At 47.4% G+C, this 16,943-nt stretch overlaps 2 protein-coding genes across 4 annotated transcripts in view; both read left to right on the top strand.

Moving 5' to 3' along the window:
• The window catches only part of col4a3 (collagen, type IV, alpha 3), a 34,513-nt gene extending 22,272 nt beyond the window's left edge, over window positions 1-12,241 (top strand). For both annotated transcript variants that reach the window (XM_061781480.1, XM_061781479.1), the window contains 22 exons: window positions 677-790; window positions 861-1,028; window positions 2,702-2,791; window positions 2,867-3,001; window positions 4,224-4,322; window positions 4,499-4,588; window positions 4,673-4,812; window positions 5,094-5,220; window positions 5,315-5,395; window positions 5,485-5,586; window positions 5,665-5,712; window positions 5,777-5,962; window positions 6,028-6,158; window positions 6,233-6,305; window positions 6,408-6,479; window positions 7,350-7,475; window positions 7,561-7,659; window positions 8,083-8,295; window positions 10,276-10,453; window positions 10,708-10,822; window positions 11,415-11,587; window positions 11,661-12,241. In XM_061781480.1, coding sequence (XP_061637464.1) covers window positions 677-790; window positions 861-1,028; window positions 2,702-2,791; window positions 2,867-3,001; window positions 4,224-4,322; window positions 4,499-4,588; window positions 4,673-4,812; window positions 5,094-5,220; window positions 5,315-5,395; window positions 5,485-5,586; window positions 5,665-5,712; window positions 5,777-5,962; window positions 6,028-6,158; window positions 6,233-6,305; window positions 6,408-6,479; window positions 7,350-7,475; window positions 7,561-7,659; window positions 8,083-8,295; window positions 10,276-10,453; window positions 10,708-10,822; window positions 11,415-11,587; window positions 11,661-11,742 — 2,642 coding nt within the window. In that variant the 3' untranslated portion in view covers window positions 11,743-12,241. The remainder of the gene's footprint in view (window positions 1-676; window positions 791-860; window positions 1,029-2,701; window positions 2,792-2,866; window positions 3,002-4,223; window positions 4,323-4,498; window positions 4,589-4,672; window positions 4,813-5,093; window positions 5,221-5,314; window positions 5,396-5,484; window positions 5,587-5,664; window positions 5,713-5,776; window positions 5,963-6,027; window positions 6,159-6,232; window positions 6,306-6,407; window positions 6,480-7,349; window positions 7,476-7,560; window positions 7,660-8,082; window positions 8,296-10,275; window positions 10,454-10,707; window positions 10,823-11,414; window positions 11,588-11,660) is intronic.
• Window positions 12,242-13,749: 1,508 nt separating this feature from the next.
• sst1.2 (somatostatin 1, tandem duplicate 2) lies at window positions 13,750-16,458 on the top strand. 2 transcript variants are annotated; one of them, XM_061782285.1, is made up of 3 exons: window positions 13,750-13,944; window positions 15,876-16,057; window positions 16,172-16,458. In XM_061782285.1, the coding sequence occupies exons 1-3, from the start codon at window positions 13,773-13,775 to the stop codon at window positions 16,364-16,366; spliced, it is 549 nt and encodes a 182-aa protein (XP_061638269.1). In that variant the 5' UTR covers window positions 13,750-13,772; the 3' UTR covers window positions 16,367-16,458. The 2 variants fall into 2 exon arrangements, with proteins under 2 accessions (XP_061638269.1, XP_061638268.1); XM_061782284.1 differs by lacking the exon at window positions 13,750-13,944 and adding an exon at window positions 14,624-14,936.
• The last annotated feature ends 485 nt before the right edge of the window (window positions 16,459-16,943 follow it).

Raw genomic sequence — 16,943 nt, 5'->3', positions numbered from 1 at the left:
TGCGCCCTGGCTATGACGCAGATTTTCATTTGATCTGTGCGTTGGTCTGGAACGTATCCCTGTGTGATCATTGGGGGTTCACTGTAAACTAGACTTTACACCGATCTGATCGGCCTGATCGGTATCGTCAGATAATTAGCATTTTATGATGATCGGCTTTATTATTATTATTTTATTTTTTATTTGTTTTTAGCCTTGGCACGTGTCATGTGGCACAGTGCTGTAACTATCTGACGGCCAAGAAAGGTTTTTCCAATCTTGTCTGTGAAAAAAACACGTCGTCGGTGTGGGACTATTTTGCGGCGTCTCAGACAAACAGCACGTAAGTTATTTGCAGTCTGTGCACAACTGAAGTACGTCGTGGGGAACGTCATCTAAATGCTTCAACACAACACATTCGATCGAGCACCTGAAGAACGTACCCGAGGAGGAGCGTTGTAAATGGACACATTGCTCCATCTTGTGATCGGTTATAATTTTTTTTAAACTTGGTGATCGGCCCCAAAAATCCTGATCGTGTAAAGCCTACTGTAAACCTAACTAACTAACTAACTAACTAACTAACTAACTAACTAACGTCCCATCTCCCTCTTTAATGCTCTATGTGACACTTCCAGCCTTTGGGAATTCTTCTCTCTGACGACTCAGGGTGTCATACATTCTGTATGTGTTTCAGGTTCCCGGGGTCTAGATGGGCTTCCTGGACCACCTGGCCCCATTGGACCTTGCTTTCTAGGAGCACCTGGACCTGTGGGACAGCAGGGGCCAATGGGAGTCATTGGCTTCACAGGTATAAAATCCATCCAATCCAAGATTTTTTGGGGATAATTATTTAGTGTGAGATGTGTCTTGTTCTGCAGGAAGCCAGGGTCTAAAGGGTGAGAAAGGTGATCCTGGGCTTCCAGGCATGGGAGCTATTGGACCACAAGGACCATTTGGAGTCCCGGGGTTTGACGGAACTCCAGGTCTACAGGGAAGCATGGGTTTGAAAGGACAGACTGGGACCGCTGGTCAGCCAGGAAGTCCAGGTATGGAGGAGAGTCTCCGTCTTGCCCTCCCAGTCCTGGCTGTTTGTCACCGAGCAAGGGATAACACTGTTGTAGAAAGAAATTCCTTTTTCTGATAGAGAATCCCTTGCAAGTTGACAAGGCAGCATATTGACTATTTGGCCAAGATAATGTCTGAAACATAGATTTTTAGACCTCCCCACAAGTGAATAATCCAGGCCAGTATATTACACACAGATGCAGCTAAATGGTCAAACTGAGAATAACCCTAACCCTAACCCTGGTACAGCTACAGCAAGGTGGTCTCAAAGGAGGTGGGTCCCCCTACCTCACTGGAAATGCACGCAGATTTTTTCACATCTTCCCGGTCGCTGTTGTTATGATCGGCCAGACTGGAAATCGCTCTCTGCAATCTAATTGAACCCACGTGTTACCAGTCACTATTGAAGGCATAGGAACACACTGAAATAAGACATAACCAGAATCAGCTTTCTTGGCCAAGTATGTTACAAGAGACACAAGGACTTTGTCTCCGGTAGTTGGAGCCTCTCCAGTGTGACAACAAACAGCCACTATGACCAAATTATATTTCCGACATAAAAAAACACAAGTATGGAGAGTCATTGAGCAATGAAAGTGTACCACTCAGAGGTGTGGAGTCGAGTCACATGACTTGGACTGCAGACAGACACGAGTCATGAATTAGATAACTTTAGACTCGACTTGACAATATGTTAAAAAACTTGCAACTCGACTTGGATTTTAACATCAGTGACTCGTGACTTCTCTTGGACTTGACCCCACTGACTTGAAAAGACTTGCTACTTTGACCAAAACACTGAGAAAGCAACACTTTGTAGCTTTTAGTGTTGTTTCGTTCGCGAACGTTTTTTTCAGAAGAATGAACCTGTTTAGTGAGCGAACTGAACTGAATCAGTTTATGAAATGATTTGTTCTTTTAGCTTGGCCGCCGCCCGTCACCGTGAGGCGAGCGAGTCGGCTGGGAGCAGAAACGCAACTGCTGAAGGGTTCTGTCACTCACTTCTGAATCTTCTGCGAATAACCAATGAGCAGCCAGCGTGCAGGCAGCGCCGTGCAGGCGGGGGTTAGGGACTTAAGTGAACTGAGTGATTCATTCAGTGAACTGGTGTACTGAGGAACTGAAGAACTGAAGAGTGATTCGTTTAGGGGAGGGACTTAAGTGAACGAGTGATTCGTTCGTTGAACTTCTTGGTTTGTGATCCGCTAAGGAGTGATGTACTAGTACGATGAGTGATTCGTTTGCGCAAGGAACGACGTACTACGCAGTCAACGTACTCCTGACGTCCTTGCGGGGATAGCTTTCACTAACAGCTCCAAGCTCATGGCTAATTTTTGAGTCACTCAAGCGCATGAAAACAAGCACACATATTTAAAATACATGTAAATACATCCACTACTCTTGTAAGTAACTCCAAGGAAAAACTTTGTTAATATATGTGACAGTTAGCAGAAAAAGGTCTGGAGGTCTTTCCAGTGTTTAGCAAGTCTTTCCTCATGTAGGTAAGTCGCGTAGTGTCGCCAAAGACAAACGAAAATGGTAAAAACAAAGACAATACTAGAGAGCTTGTCACCGAGGCGACCACCCATGTAGGCACCATCTTGGTTTTTCCATTCCATTCAAACACTGAGCAATTTTTGTATGTATGTGTCAGGTATCAGGGGCGACTCTGGTCCCCCAGGGCCCCGTGGAAGGCCAGGGGACCTAGGGAAACCAGGAGAGCCTGGGAGTCCTGGGCCAAAAGGTGAAATACAGTAATTACAAATGAGTTTCTCCATCTGTCTCCAAATCGCTACCAGCTTGTGGCACTTGGTTTCAGGTCAGGAGGCTGCCAGTGGTGCCACAGGCTCTCAGGGGCCACCCGGGCTTCAGGGGTACCGAGGGGAGACAGGACCCAAAGGGAGACAGACCACTGTGCAGATGTATGGAGACCCTGGAGATCCTGGAGAGCCTGGTAGTCTATTCTATTATGATCTAGTCTATTCTTTTCTACTCTATTCTAGTCGAGTCTAGTCTATTCTTCCCTATGCGACAATTCACCAGGGTTCTTCCGGGTGGCAAAAGTTCTTAATCTTAGATGGCATCATTGGGAAACACAAGAACTTAGAATGCACCATGAGAAAACAGTCTTCAATACCATTTTACCAAGGCAGAGACATTGACAAAGCAGGGGAAATGGCTTAAATGATGATTTTCTCCTTGCGGGGTACAACAGGAAGTCTCATATTCACAAGGGAATGTGTCTCTGATTGGCTAGCCTTCTTCTCTACTCTTGTACTTTAAATGTGGGTAGTGTCAGTCAAACAGAAGATGTCACAGGAAGTAAAATGCTTGGAAGGGAGATGGAACACCAGCCGTAATTGACATTTCAACAGGTAAGTTGATTAAAAAATAGATACGGTGGAAATTCAGACACAGCAGAAATGAATGATATGCCCTAACCTTGCTCATGGCAGATGTAGCCTAGAGGCTAGCATACGAGCATCATTTTTAAATGAACCTTGCCGGCATTGAGTGGTTCTTCTGTTGACTGATGCTGTTAGACGACGCGAGATGCTCTATTTTGATGTTAGCGAACTAAGATTGCTTGAGCTTGACTTTTCTGTTGCACAGACGTGCTATTTGACGTGGAAATGGTTAGCGCCCTGTAGTCTACTCAGCTATGCTAAAATCAAACTAAACTCAGCATGATCATGACACTGAGACTCTTAATAACAAGTAACTACTTTTGCTACTCCTCCTCCAGGCAGTATTGCTATTTTGTCGGTATTTACAACAACATCCACTTTGATTGTCCTCCTCAGCCACAGCTTCTGCCGGATTTTTTTTTGAAGGAAATGGAGAAAAAAAAAGCTCTCGGGGTATATCTGGCGGCAAAACCCCAAACACAACAGGTTTTGTCATTGTTACAGTTTCAGATCCCCAACAATATTTTTGACTAGCTCGACTGTAGCCGTGTACAGTATATTGTCTCAGGTCAGTGGTAGTCACTTGCTTGCTGCCATCCGGAATTATCCCCCCGCCTATGCTTTACACATATTTTGAGTCGGCTTTTTCTATTCTGTGGCCATGTTGTGACTGTCGTTATTCGTGTGGTGTTCTGTGACTGTTCAGTCCAGCACCTCTTAGCACCTCTATAAGGTTCTGCAAATTCTCAACACGCTCTTTATCCTCAGGACCTCTTGGTGAGACCGGTGCTAAAGGCAATCAAGGTACCCCGGGGCCTCCTGGTCTTGACGGCACCAACGGCAGACCAGGAAGAGCTGGACCTCAAGGTGTTTTTGTTGGAATGTCAAGTCATTTTTTATTTATTTTTTGCTTCATGCTTGGTTGAGTGTGAAGACTTCAAGCCCAAACACAGCCAACAATCATTGAAGCACCTATGACGTATCTCAATAATGAGCAATAATGATCCCATTTGACTGGAGAAATGACCGTGTTTGGTTCTCAGGACCTCCTGGAGAACCAGGTAGAGATGGAGAGACAGGTCCTCCTGGTTCCCGTGGTCTCCCTGGCAACCCAGGGGACCTTGGAAAACCAGGTCAGTCATTTGACTTCATGACAAACCGGCAATCATTAATTTTCAGGACTTTAGGGTGGGAGACAGCTGTATCTTGGTGTCCAGGTTGTAAAGGTGAAAAAGGTTCTGCGGGGCCCTGTGGAGAACCTGGTTTTGATGGAAAGGAAGGACTGGAGGGACTGAAAGGTGCAAAAGGGGAACCCAGTTTACCCAGACCTGGACCCAAAGGATATCATGGAGAAAAGGTGCAGCTATACTAACATTTTCTTTTGTTGACACAAAATAATTTTGGAGCTGCAAGTGACTTCCAACAAAATCAGATGGAAGAGTAAACAAAAAAGACATTTGTGTTGTGGAAATAATTTCAGATGTGAGAAATCAAATTAGTCAATCAAATCTGTCATCACTTATCCTAAAAAATGTGATCGTTTCTCCTGGTATATCTTGTATGTCATGAATAGAAGATCTTCATGTTCTCACCTCAAGCACAAACTCTTGAGTCAATCTTTTCAATTTTTTCTTCCAGGGACAGTTAGGTTGCACAGGTCCTGCAGGTCCAAAGGGGATGCCAGGAGACAGAGGAGACTTTGGTCCTCCAGGAGATCGTGGTCCCTGTGGCCCTAAAGGAAATGCTGGACCACCTGGTTACAGAGGTCTAGTTTTTTTTTTTTTTTTTTTCAGTCATCATGTTGGGTTTCTTCTGGTTCATCTTGAATAATCCGGGTGAACGTCTGATCTCTGTCTCAGGTCCTCCAGGTTCTCCTGGTGAGAAAGCTTGTGATGGACCTCCGGGGGTCAGCGGACCTCCAGGACCTAACGGCCTTACAGGTGCCTCAGTTTTAGCGGGACGCTAGACTTTTGTATAAAAGTCGACACAATGACATGGCGACAACATGACAACTGTGTCTCCATTTCAGGTAACAAGGGGGGCCCTGGAGACCCGGGTTCATCTGGCCCCAGAGGAAACCAGGGACAAGATGGCATACCAGGACCTCCTGGAGAGAAAGGAGCCATGGGAGGTAAAAGGACTAATCCTGCTCTTAGAGGATCATTTGCCTCTGTCTCACCTCACCCGAGTTTTTTTTTTCTTTCTCCAGAACCTGGAATCGGAGCCAGGGGAGCAGAGGGGACAAAAGGTCCACCAGGTGAGTTTGCAATGTGTTTGCGTTTCATTTGAAACGGAATAAAAAATCTTATGTTTGTCCACAGGCTGCGTCGGCGAAAAGGGACCTCCTGGTACTTGTGGTCATCCAGGGCCTTCTGGTCCCGAAGGAAATCAAGGTTGTGCTGGTCCACCTGGGTCTCCTGGACCTCCTGGTCTTCGTGGCAGGCAGGGACCCTGCACACAAGGAGACAAAGGAGGAAAAGGACCGCCAGGAGAACGGGGGCCAAGAGGTGATTCAATCGTTCGAGTGGATTGATCGTTTTGGCGCGATTGTGATTTTCCACTTCTCTTGTAGGTCTGCCGGGGTGTCGAGGCCCCCCCGGTTCCCCAGGTTCTGGTCTTAAAGGAGAGAAGGGATTGAAAGGGGGAAGAGGTAACACAGGAAACCCTGGTTGCCATGGTGACCCTGGCCCACAAGGCAGGCCGGTCAGTACGTGTTCAAGAGAAACTCCAGTCGCAGTCGTGTTTGTGTTTGAAAGATCCAATTGGAATGTGTTTAGGGGCTAGACGGCGCGCCAGGAGCACCAGGACTCAAAGGCCTTATGGGGGATACCGGGGTTACTGGACCTGCTGGTACGACCACCTTGTGTTGTATTTTTAATCTCTGCTGGCTCATTTCGTAACATCTAGTGTGAGATGGCTCTCCCACATAGTGATTTTGTGATTTTTTTTCAGGCATGAAGGGTGACAAAGGTCCAGCGGGCATCAAAGGTTCACGTGGACCTGCAGGACCTACGGGGAAACAAGGTAGGACCACTTAGGCCACATTCTGTTCAGCGTGTGTCAGACATTTGGGGGACTATATGACTTGATGTGTTGATGAAAAGCACAAAATGTTGAATTTCCAAAGAAAGAGGTCTCTCTCACATCAAAATGACCCTTCAAAGATGGCACAAAACTGCTGAACAGCAAACCAACATTAAGTGCAAGAACTCATTTTGTGCATTTTTCTTTCACAAAAATCAACTCACTCAAAACTGGGATATTATTATGCTGTTTGTCCTGCATGTCATTCTCATGCGCATTTATAACACTATTACGGCGTTTAATATATCAATGTTTTTAGAGGACCCAAATTTTAGTACCTCCTCGTTCCTTTTAAAGGAACTGTCGACAGTTCTTGTGAAGAAAAACAAATTGTTTGATTTGATTGTTTAATATGCATGGTTTTGGAATGCAGAAGGAAGCCGGAGCACCCGCAATTCAAATCCCAAATCACCATGCGCTCGGAAGCACACACACGCACATGATAACTGTGATACGTGACGACCGGGACGTCAACTGCGGAAAAAGCTTTTTAGTTCCGGTGACAAGTTCAGCAGTTGGTATTGGTCATGCAGTACAGTGGTTCAAATAAGTCAAGCATCGGATGATCTGTGACGGGATCGTGAAATGTAATTTCTTTTCGGAACGGTGAAGTGAACTTTGAGCTGGTTCGCGTAGAAAATGAACTCTCCCAACACTGCTGACAACGTCTCTAAGCAAACAAGGCTTGCTTTTGAAATGTATTGAACATATAAATTGCTTCTTATTCCTGATGAACCGAAGTTGTCAAACAACCCGTAAGTCAAGGTACCACGGTACTTGCGAGCACATTGCTGAATACCGCCCCTACAGGACCGAGTGGTAAGGACGTGTCCCGGGAGGTGGTGGTCTTAGCAGGAGACCAAGGTTTGCCTGGAGGTCAGGGACCACCAGGACAGCCAGGGACCCCAGGAACGCGAGGGAGAACCGGTGCTCCAGGTGAACCAATGCAGCAGTTTGATGAAGAACCTTAACTACAGAACATCCCAAAAAAGCAGCTCCGGATTCTTTGTGATCCTTGCAGGTCCAAAAGGAGTGCGAGGGGGTGGCAGCCGGACAGGGGGTCCTGGTTTTACAGGCCTGAAAGGGGACACCGGAGACCGAGGAGACAGCGGAATAAAAGGTAAGAAAAAAAAAAAGGAAGGAAGAATGTGAAAGAACTCTTGAGAGTTTGATGCTCACACCACACCAGAACTGTACTAGACCCACATCAGAAGAGCACTGGAGCAACACCAGACCCATATCAGCACCACACCAGAACAACACTAGAATGACATCAGAAACACACCAAAACCACACAAGAATGCACTACAATGACATCAGTGATACACTTCGGCACAAAACCAGACCTGCACCAGCATGACATCGGAAATACACTGGAACCACACTAGACCCACATAAGAACCACAGCAGAATGACATCAGGAATAAATTGGACCCACAGCAGAGCCACACTAGAACCACATTGGAATGATATCAGAAACACGCTGGAACCACAACAGAACCACACTAGTGTCAGAGCACTAATTCATGTTTCCGGGTTGCAGGTGTTGCGGGTCCACGAGGTCCCACAGGTGCCAAGGGCGCACAGGGTCCCCCGGGTCCGTGCGTGGACGCCCCCGAGAAGGACGGATTCCTGTTCAGCCGACACAGCCAGAACGTTCTGGTACCGGATTGCCCTTCTGGGTCCGTCGAGGTGTACAGCGGCTTCTCCCTGCTCTTCATCAACGGGAACAACCGAGCTCACGGACAGGACTTGGGTACGCGGTGCCACACGCAAACACCCCACACCCTGTTGAACCGCCTTCACAGTTGGAACTTGGTACTCGGGTCAGAACCAAAGCAAAGGGGATTTTTTTAATTCATTTGTATAGGGACAGATACAATAACATAGACAACTGAAAACAGGCATCCTTGGCAAGTGTCGTAGTGTTTGTAGCGAGTGCTAATTTGCAAAAATTGCAACAGCAGTTCCTAGATGGGCTTTTGTAAGGCTAAGTAGCTAAAAGACTTGATTAAAAAGGGACTACAGTAAAGAATCTGAATCATCTTTCTTGGCCAAGTATGTTAAAACGCACAAGGAAATTGAGCAGGGGTGGGCAAACTACGGCCCGCGGGGCACATCCGCCCCATTGATCATTTCAATCCGGTCCACCAAAGGTTGGTCCAGAATCGCCCAAATCATATCAAAATCATGACTACATTAATTTGACCTTGTCCTGTAATGCCCAGTGGTTCAACCGGGTAGTGCAGTAGGTTCAGTGATACATTGATTTGACTTTGGCTGTTCTGTTTTTACTCTGCTACTGCTCTGAACCCTTCTTCAATCATGAGTGGGCCAAAGAAAAGAAAAGTCGACAGTGAGTGGCGAGTGTTTAGTATAGAATGAACTACCAAAGTACTTTTTCACTGAAGTCCGGTCAAAGGCTGTATGTCGAATTTGTGAAGAAACCGTTGCGGTTTTAGAGTAATATAACATCTACCGTCACTTTTCTACCAAGCATGCTGATTATGCTCACAACCAATCAACGCAGGAACTGATGGCTACGTCTCAGCGGTTAAAATCAGCAAAACACCTTTATCTGACAAACCGCCACCCAAGTTTTTTGCTGGCATTCAAACTAGCAAAGACCGTCTTTCCCATGGAGAGTTTCTGAAAGAACTCGTGGTAGAGACAGCGAGTATCTTGCGTCCTGAAAGCAAGAACAAATTTGAGATCAGCTTATCACGTAGAACGGTGACTCGCCATGATAAGCTAATTAATGAAGACTGAGCTCACAAGCTAAACAAGCTGTCTGTTGTCCTACTAGAGCGGCTCCAACTACCGGAGACAAATTCCTTGTGAGTTTTTTGGACATACTTGGCAAATAAAGATGATTCTGATTCTGATTTGAGTTGACAAGATCAAGCCCAATGATTGTAAAAAACGGGATGCGGTGGTATCGGAATACAAGATTTTATTGCAGTAGTCCGACAGTGCAATCTTGAAAGAGCAAATTTGTCTTGTCGTGTCATCCGGGGCATTACGTGTTGTTTTTTTTTAATAACTTTATTGGCCGTTAGAGATTTACAGGTCTACGTCAAAAGACACGCGACAAGGCTAAAAATAAACTAGCTTTTGGATTCAAATATACTGTACACGATCGGCGAATTATGACATTAAAGCCGATCGGCATAAAATGCTAATTATCGGCCTATACCGATAAGGCCGATAAAATCGGTGTAAAGTCTAATCAAAACACAAGTACGGGGAGTCATGCAAGGGTACCAGTAATGTGCTGATGTTGATTTCATGACAATTGTGCAGATGATGCAGAGAGTGGCCAGTAGTCCTCAACAACAGTGACGAGGCTCCCACAGCGAGTACACATGAAGTCGTGTCCCAACACAGATGTGCAAAATTTGGCAACAATGTTGAGAGAGTCAAACATGAGAGCCGCTCTGTTGTTGCAATAACCAGGATTTGGTAGCGCTCTTCAAAATGGTGACGTTTGGGATACTTTTCAGAATTTCACAGAGAGCGCAGGTGATCTTTTGCAAAAGCGAACGACACAGTCAGCGTTTCAACATTTTGCTGTCGGGATATACCGTCTGTCGCGCTGCGGATTGTGGCCTGTCGGGTCTGGAAGGTATCTCCCGCGCTAAACGGGGCGTCACGGCGATACATGCAACACCCGAACAGGACTTGACGTGGCGATTGATTTGCCGACTTTCCGAACCATCCCCTGGTCTGCCTTCAGGAGCTCTCGGTAGCTGCCTTCCTCGTTTTAGCACCATGCCGTTCCTCTTCTGCAACACGGACAGCACCTGCCGCTACGCCGCACGCAACGACTACTCCTATTGGCTGTCCACCGACCAATCAGGGCTGAGCACCGTGCCCTTCATCTCGGGACCGCTCCTGAAGAATTACATCAGCCGGTAGGAATGCCCTGTAACGCCCAGAGAATGTGTGTGTGTGTGTGTGTGTGATGCATAACGCGTGTAATACACATGTGAGACAAGTTTCTGTGTGTGTGCCAAGTATTTGTGTGTGTGTGTGTGTGTGTGTGTGAGAGAGAGACACTTGAATGTGTATCTGTGTGTGAGACGTACGAAGGTGTGCACGCATGTGTATGACGTGTGTTTGCTATTTGTGTGTCTGTGTGTGTTTATGTCATTTGTGTGTGTTTCAGGTGTACGGTGTGCGAGTCGTCGGCGAACGTGATGGCGGTCCACAGTCAGACGCGTTTGCTTCCCGAGTGTCCTTCCGGTTGGGATTCTCTGTGGTCCGGCTTCTCCTTCGTCATGGTGAGCTTCCTCGGGACGCACGATTAGGAACACCTTGTCCGATGCTAGCTTTCCAATATTTTGTTGAGCTCTAAACATTCATCCAGTTTTCCCAGTGCGCCCCCGTTTACCGGGGGGGATACATTTTAGACCCACCCGCAACGTAGAGAGACCATGTAAAACATGTTTTATAGTTTTAGTCCTCCCTCACACTTTAACCCATGAAAAGATACGTTTTGAAAGTCCAATCGTCCCTCGCAATGTAAAAGCTCACTTTTTGCGGGTATAGTGCGTCGCAGGCGGCACGGTGGACGACTGGTTAGATCGCAGACTTCTTTCCACAAATTCTTCGTTAGCTTGGGGGGGTGTTTTTGTGTAGTCCGTTCCGAGTGTTTCCGTTGCGCATTTTTGCGCGGCGTGAACGTAAGTGCCGCACGAAGCTGGTCAAAGAGCCGCATGCGGCTCCCTAGCCGCGGGTTGGCCAGGCCTGGTTTAGCCGGTTAACAGCCAGACAACGCTACGCTTTCATGTGTACTGTAAAAACCCATAAATGACCGTCGCTTCAAATCTAAATATGACCAACGAGCGAGTCATGTTTTTGATTGACCTTCAGGAAACGGGAGTCGGGGCGGAGGGTTCGGGTCAGCCCCTGTCATCGCCCGGATCTTGTCTGGAGAACTTCCGCAAGATTCCGTTCATCGAGTGTCACGGCAGAGGGACGTGTAACTTCTACACCGACTCGTACTCGTACTGGTTGGCCGCTCTGGACCCGCGCCACATGTTCAGGTGCTCGCACGCACGTCGACACCTGCCAGCAAAACCCGAAAAGTCTCCTCAAAGTCGTCTCCTTCTTTTCCAGCAAACCGAAGCCTCGGACCGAAGCCGGGGACCTGCCGGAAGATTTGATCAGTCGTTGCAGAGTTTGCTCCAAGCGCCTGTAAATGACCGAACGGACCGCCGACGCTAACGACGACAACAACCACTACAACACAGACATCATCATCAACACCGGCAACATCACTGACATAACGCATATCACCCATACCGAGACGACACCCTCCATAGCCCCAATACTCTTGACCCTGAAGACACCACCAATCCCAAGGACACCCAAAGTGGCACCTTGAGATATGAGTTGACCATGCCTGTCACTTAAGACACTCGTACCAGTCATCTTTCCCCATTGAAATGAAATCAAAACGCTGTTAATCCGTTCCAGCCCTTTGTGCTGCTCCTTCTGGTGTGCCCGCCCTCGCCACCAGGAGGCAGTAGAATACAGTCATGCAGACAAACGAAGAAGAATGCTCTCGACTACTAACTACTAAGTGACTCATTGAGATGCTGTAATATTAGCTGTTTTTCACTGAGGATAAAGAATGTAGGCCTGTGACTATTGTACCATTTGTGTTCAAATAATAAATGGCTTAAAGGTGTCTAAAATTGCCACTATTGATGCTAACCGTTAGCATGTCTATGGCATTTTCCATTATATATATGTTAGCATTAAGGTATTCGGCCGTTCTTAAGGGAATGTTGTTTAATTTGAGAGTAAACTTCAGCTGGGAGTGGCGTTAAACTGTTTCAAAGCTCCTTTTTGCCAAACTGCTGCTCGTTGTCAAGCGACTTGAGTTAATGGCCAGCGTACAGCGCTCGTATCTCAAGTTTGCGCTAGCAAGTCAAAGGGAAAAATTGTCCGAACATCGGCTCGTATCTGGAAAAGCTCACAAGCGGGGCCACCCGTATCTGAAAGCGCCATCACGATGGCCAATCGGCACGGCCGGCGTTTCGCAGGCGCGCTCGGCGGTGCCGCTCGTACGTGATTGGCGGGAAATCAATGAAGCAGAAGTTGGCATTGCCGATCACGCGTTCCCCGAATGTGGTCCGAAGGAAAAACCGAGATCGCAGTGCCATGTCATCAGAGACCGGTCATGCCCGACGCTAGCGGCTCCTTAGCGACGGCGGCGCGTTTAATTTGTCGCCATGGTGACCGGCTGCCGTCAAGACTTGTTCATTAGTGCACGGCCAGCGGGCGGGCGGGGGATGATATTAAACAATAAAGTCTTGAGGGTTTTTTTTTTCTCTCCCGCCGGCTTCTGCTTTCTTCAACCATTAACCACAAAGTCAACATGTACGTCGTTAGTTGTAAACAGGCTACTCATTCAATGCTGATTCTCAAACACTTAATGCACTTGGGATTTTCACGGGGGGCTGCATGCTCGGTCTGCTTTCCCACATGAGGACATTACGACCGGCTGGGGAAATCATCGAAATGACATATTGTTACGTTTTAAACAATTGTAATTATATATATATATATATATATATACACAACGTTGTGGGACGTTGTGTTCAACATAAATGTCAAATACGAGGTTCCGTGTCGTTATTTACGAGCGGCGGTCAAAAAGTCTTCAGTCCAATTTCAATGAACCCACTAATCATTTACATTTGTTTGCAGTTTAAGTACTTGTTTGGAGGTTTCTTTCCAAACGCTTTTTTAAAGCCCGTCTTCTTCCCGTCAGCCATTTTGGAAATGAGCTCATTGTTGGATGCGCGTCAGAAGCAGAGAGCCGTGAATGCATTTCTTCATTTGGAAGGTGAACCGCCACGAAACCTTTTCAAAAGGTTGCGAAATGCGGAAGGGGAAACTGCAATAGGCTACAGCACGGTCCAGAAGTGGGTGTCCAGGATCAAAGGCCGAGAACAAGTAGTCTGCTTTGAGTGACGATCGCGTCCTTCGACTGGACGACCATAAGCCATCTCCCGGACTCGCCTGATCTGGCACCATCACGTTGTCACCATTTTGAAGTCGGAAGCAGGCTGCGGGCGAGACGCGGCGTGGGCGAGCGAGCGTCTTCCTTAATGGAAAGTTCCTAATGAAGTGCGCTAAGCCGCAAACGGCGGCTTAATTGGCCGTGGTGCCGTTTTATTGTTTTACGCCTCCCCAACCTTTCAGGGCCAATCAGCTCTAATGGATTTTGGCCCGCGACATTCCGCCGTCTCCGCACACGGGCCTGTCAATCAAAGGGCACGCCGTCTGAGGGGGCGGGGCCGCAGCCTTCAAAAAGCCGCCGCCGCCGGCACCGTGGCCCACAAACGCAATCAGAACCAGAGCGGCAACCACAACCAGAAGAAGAAAGTCGGTAAGTTTTTGTCTTCTATTTCTTCTCTCTCTCATCCTCTGAGTTTTTCAAATTTGCCTTTTTTGCATTCTTCACATTCTTTTTCTCAGCCATCCTCACGTTCTCTTTGTTGACGGAGTTGCGTGTTGTACGGACAGGACACGATGGCGAACGGCCATCTGATTGATTGAGTGATCGATAGATTGAACCTCTTCCGCTTTGCAAGCTTGATGGTTAGGCTGCCAGATGATGTTGGACCGCCATGTTCGCAGATGACAATGCGATCTGCGGGAACATTTCGAAAAGTGGAGGCAAGCTGAGCAATGAAGATCAGCCAGACTGAGATCGAATATGTGGGTCATTTTCATATCATTTCATCAACAACGGTAAAGACAAACAGTTCAATAAAATCAATCAGACACCTAACGGTCAAAACATTTTGGTATAAAAAGTTTGAAAAATATCACTTTCCTTAGCAAGACTGATGACCGCTTGATGGATAAGAACTGGCAATAATTCAAATACTCATCAGTAAAATGATTGCTTTTCACAAGGAAATTCAGTGGGCCACGTCTTTACCGTTCTTGATGAAATTGTATGAAAATGACCCATTTGTGCACGAATGAGAGAGGGAGGGGGAAGAGATAGCGAGGGTGGAGCACTTGAAATACCTCAGCTCAACAGTCCAGAACGATGGCGAGCGTGCACAGGAAGTGAAGAACCAGAAGGAGTGGAGGATGGTGCCGTGACAGGAGAGTCACGCTAGGTCGGAGGGGAAGCGCTGAGGCGATGGCAGGAAGCGCAGCTCTTTTTAAGAGGCTGGAGAGGATTAGAAATGAGCTCACCAGTGGCACGGCCAAGGTCAGTTGTTTTGGAGGCAAAGTCGGAGAGAGCCGACTTGGGTGCTTTGGACCTGTTCCAGAGGAGGGCGAGCGGGTATGTTGGCAGAAGGATGATGAGGATGGAGCTGCCAGGCAAGAGAGCGAGAGCAAGACCCAAGAGAAGGTTGACAGGTGGGATCCACAAAGGTTGAATGAAACCAACTGGACGGTTCTTGTTTGTTGAAGACGTTTTACCTTGAATCCATGTGGAGTCGCACTGTCCACGCCTCAGCGGGTGCGGTCACGATCGGGTGCAACGACCGTCCTGCATACCAATCAGTTGTTCACTTGTCTTGTGTGCGCTGCAAAAACTCACAATCTTACCAAGAATTATGCAAGTAAAAATGAGCTTGAAAAATTGTCTCAAAACAATTCACTTTTTTAGGTGATGAGTTGTATTTTAAGTGTAGTCAGATTAGTTTTGAGACTTTTGACAAGAAGTGAGACTAATATTCCTGGTAAGATTTTGAGTTTTTGCAATGTGGCAAAACAGCTGGTTAGGGCCATCTGCGGGAGAGACACGTCAGGACGTTATCGGCAGACGACAGGCGATGCCTCGAAGCTCCGCCTCTGTTTCCAGACTGCTTTTCTAGCGTGACATGGATGGCTTCTCTTACACCTCTTTCAAACCTGCCGTCCTCCTTAACCAGAATTTGGAAACGATGTCCCTTCTTCTTGAGATGCAAATGAACCCGAAGAAACCGCCCACCCATGTTGCGCCATGTGCCTGCGCGACGGCTGAGAGACTAAGCAAGCGTTTCAGGTCTTCAACAAACAAGAAGACTCCAGTTGCTTTGATTCGACCTTTGGCGATTATCCTGACGAACCGGATGACTGACAAACAGGAAGTGATGCCGTGAGGGAAGTTGGCATTCCAGATGAGGTCGCACAAGGCAGGCGGGCATGGACAAGATGGGGACAACAAACAAGAAGATTGCCATCTGTTGTTTTGTTGGGATTTTCTTTTGTTTGGGATCTCCTAGCAACAAGCTTTTGTGTTTCAGTGTCCAGTTATTGAAAAATTTGACTTTCTTTTTTTTTCTTCTTCTTCTGGTTTGTGGTGTGGAGCAGCCATGCGTGGATGCGAGCGTTCCTTGGTGCCGTTGGTCACGTGCTTGCTGGTGTGCAGCCTGGCCGTTTCCTCTCAGCCTGACAGACAGCAGGACCTGGATCTGGACCTGGACCGGGAGCTTGAGCTGCGTCACCTCAAGATGCCGCATCAACTGGGGCATGGACAACGTGACCTGTTGCAGGTACAAAAAAAAAAAGTCTTTGTGGTCTTTGTTTCCAAAGTAGAAAGTCTTTGGATTTGTTTGTCTGTTTGTGCCCCGCAATTTGATTGGCCGCTGACACCGCCGGCATTTCAGGACTGGACCAAGCGAGCGGTGGAGGATCTCCTGGCAAGGTTGTCGCCACCCGAGGCCGAAATCCGGCAGCCGTCCGATCTTGCGTCGGCTAGGATGGACGGCGAGCGCTCGGTGGACCCCCCCAACAACGGGCCCCCCCGCGAGCGTAAGGCCGGATGTAAGAACTTCTACTGGAAAGGCTTCACTTCCTGTTAGGAGGCGTCCGCTCATCGGTCGCTTCGCATCTCGTTAATTCTTGTCCAAGAAACTTCAACTTATTTGTGTCCTTGCTTCATTAAAGAAAGAAATCACGCACTTTCGTGACTCCGCCTCCTATCTGTCAAACAACAGAAACGTGTCTTTTTTTTGTGTGTTTTTCACCTAATGAGTCTTTCATTGAGATCAGGATGCGCAAATGTTGACACATTAGCACGTGTGTGTGTGCCTTCCTAATGAGTCGTTAATGGACAGCAAACAGTGCAAATGTTGACGTATTACTTTCACATGTGCGTGTACGCGCATTTGCAGATGTGTTTGTGTGGGTGCATGTGTTTGCATTGGGGTATATCTATCTTTTTTGTCATTTGCTGTGTGAGTGTTTGTGTTTCCATGGTAACCCAATAAGCAGGTTGTTGCTGCTGCTGTTGGCCACGTGTTCTTCTTGGTGCTAGGACGATGGTCCGGGTAGTGCTGTGGCGATCCTTTAGCTCTTTGCGTGTGTATTGGACAGCCAGGACCAGACCACGTGCCCCAATAGGCCAAGACCAGTTCGAAGGCGGTCAAGCCTGAGCCG

This window comes from Phyllopteryx taeniolatus, chromosome 8 (genome assembly GCF_024500385.1).
Source record: "Phyllopteryx taeniolatus isolate TA_2022b chromosome 8, UOR_Ptae_1.2, whole genome shotgun sequence".
Taxonomy (NCBI): Eukaryota; Metazoa; Chordata; class Actinopteri; order Syngnathiformes; family Syngnathidae; genus Phyllopteryx; species Phyllopteryx taeniolatus.
This window is presented reverse-complemented; position numbering and strand designations above follow the sequence as displayed.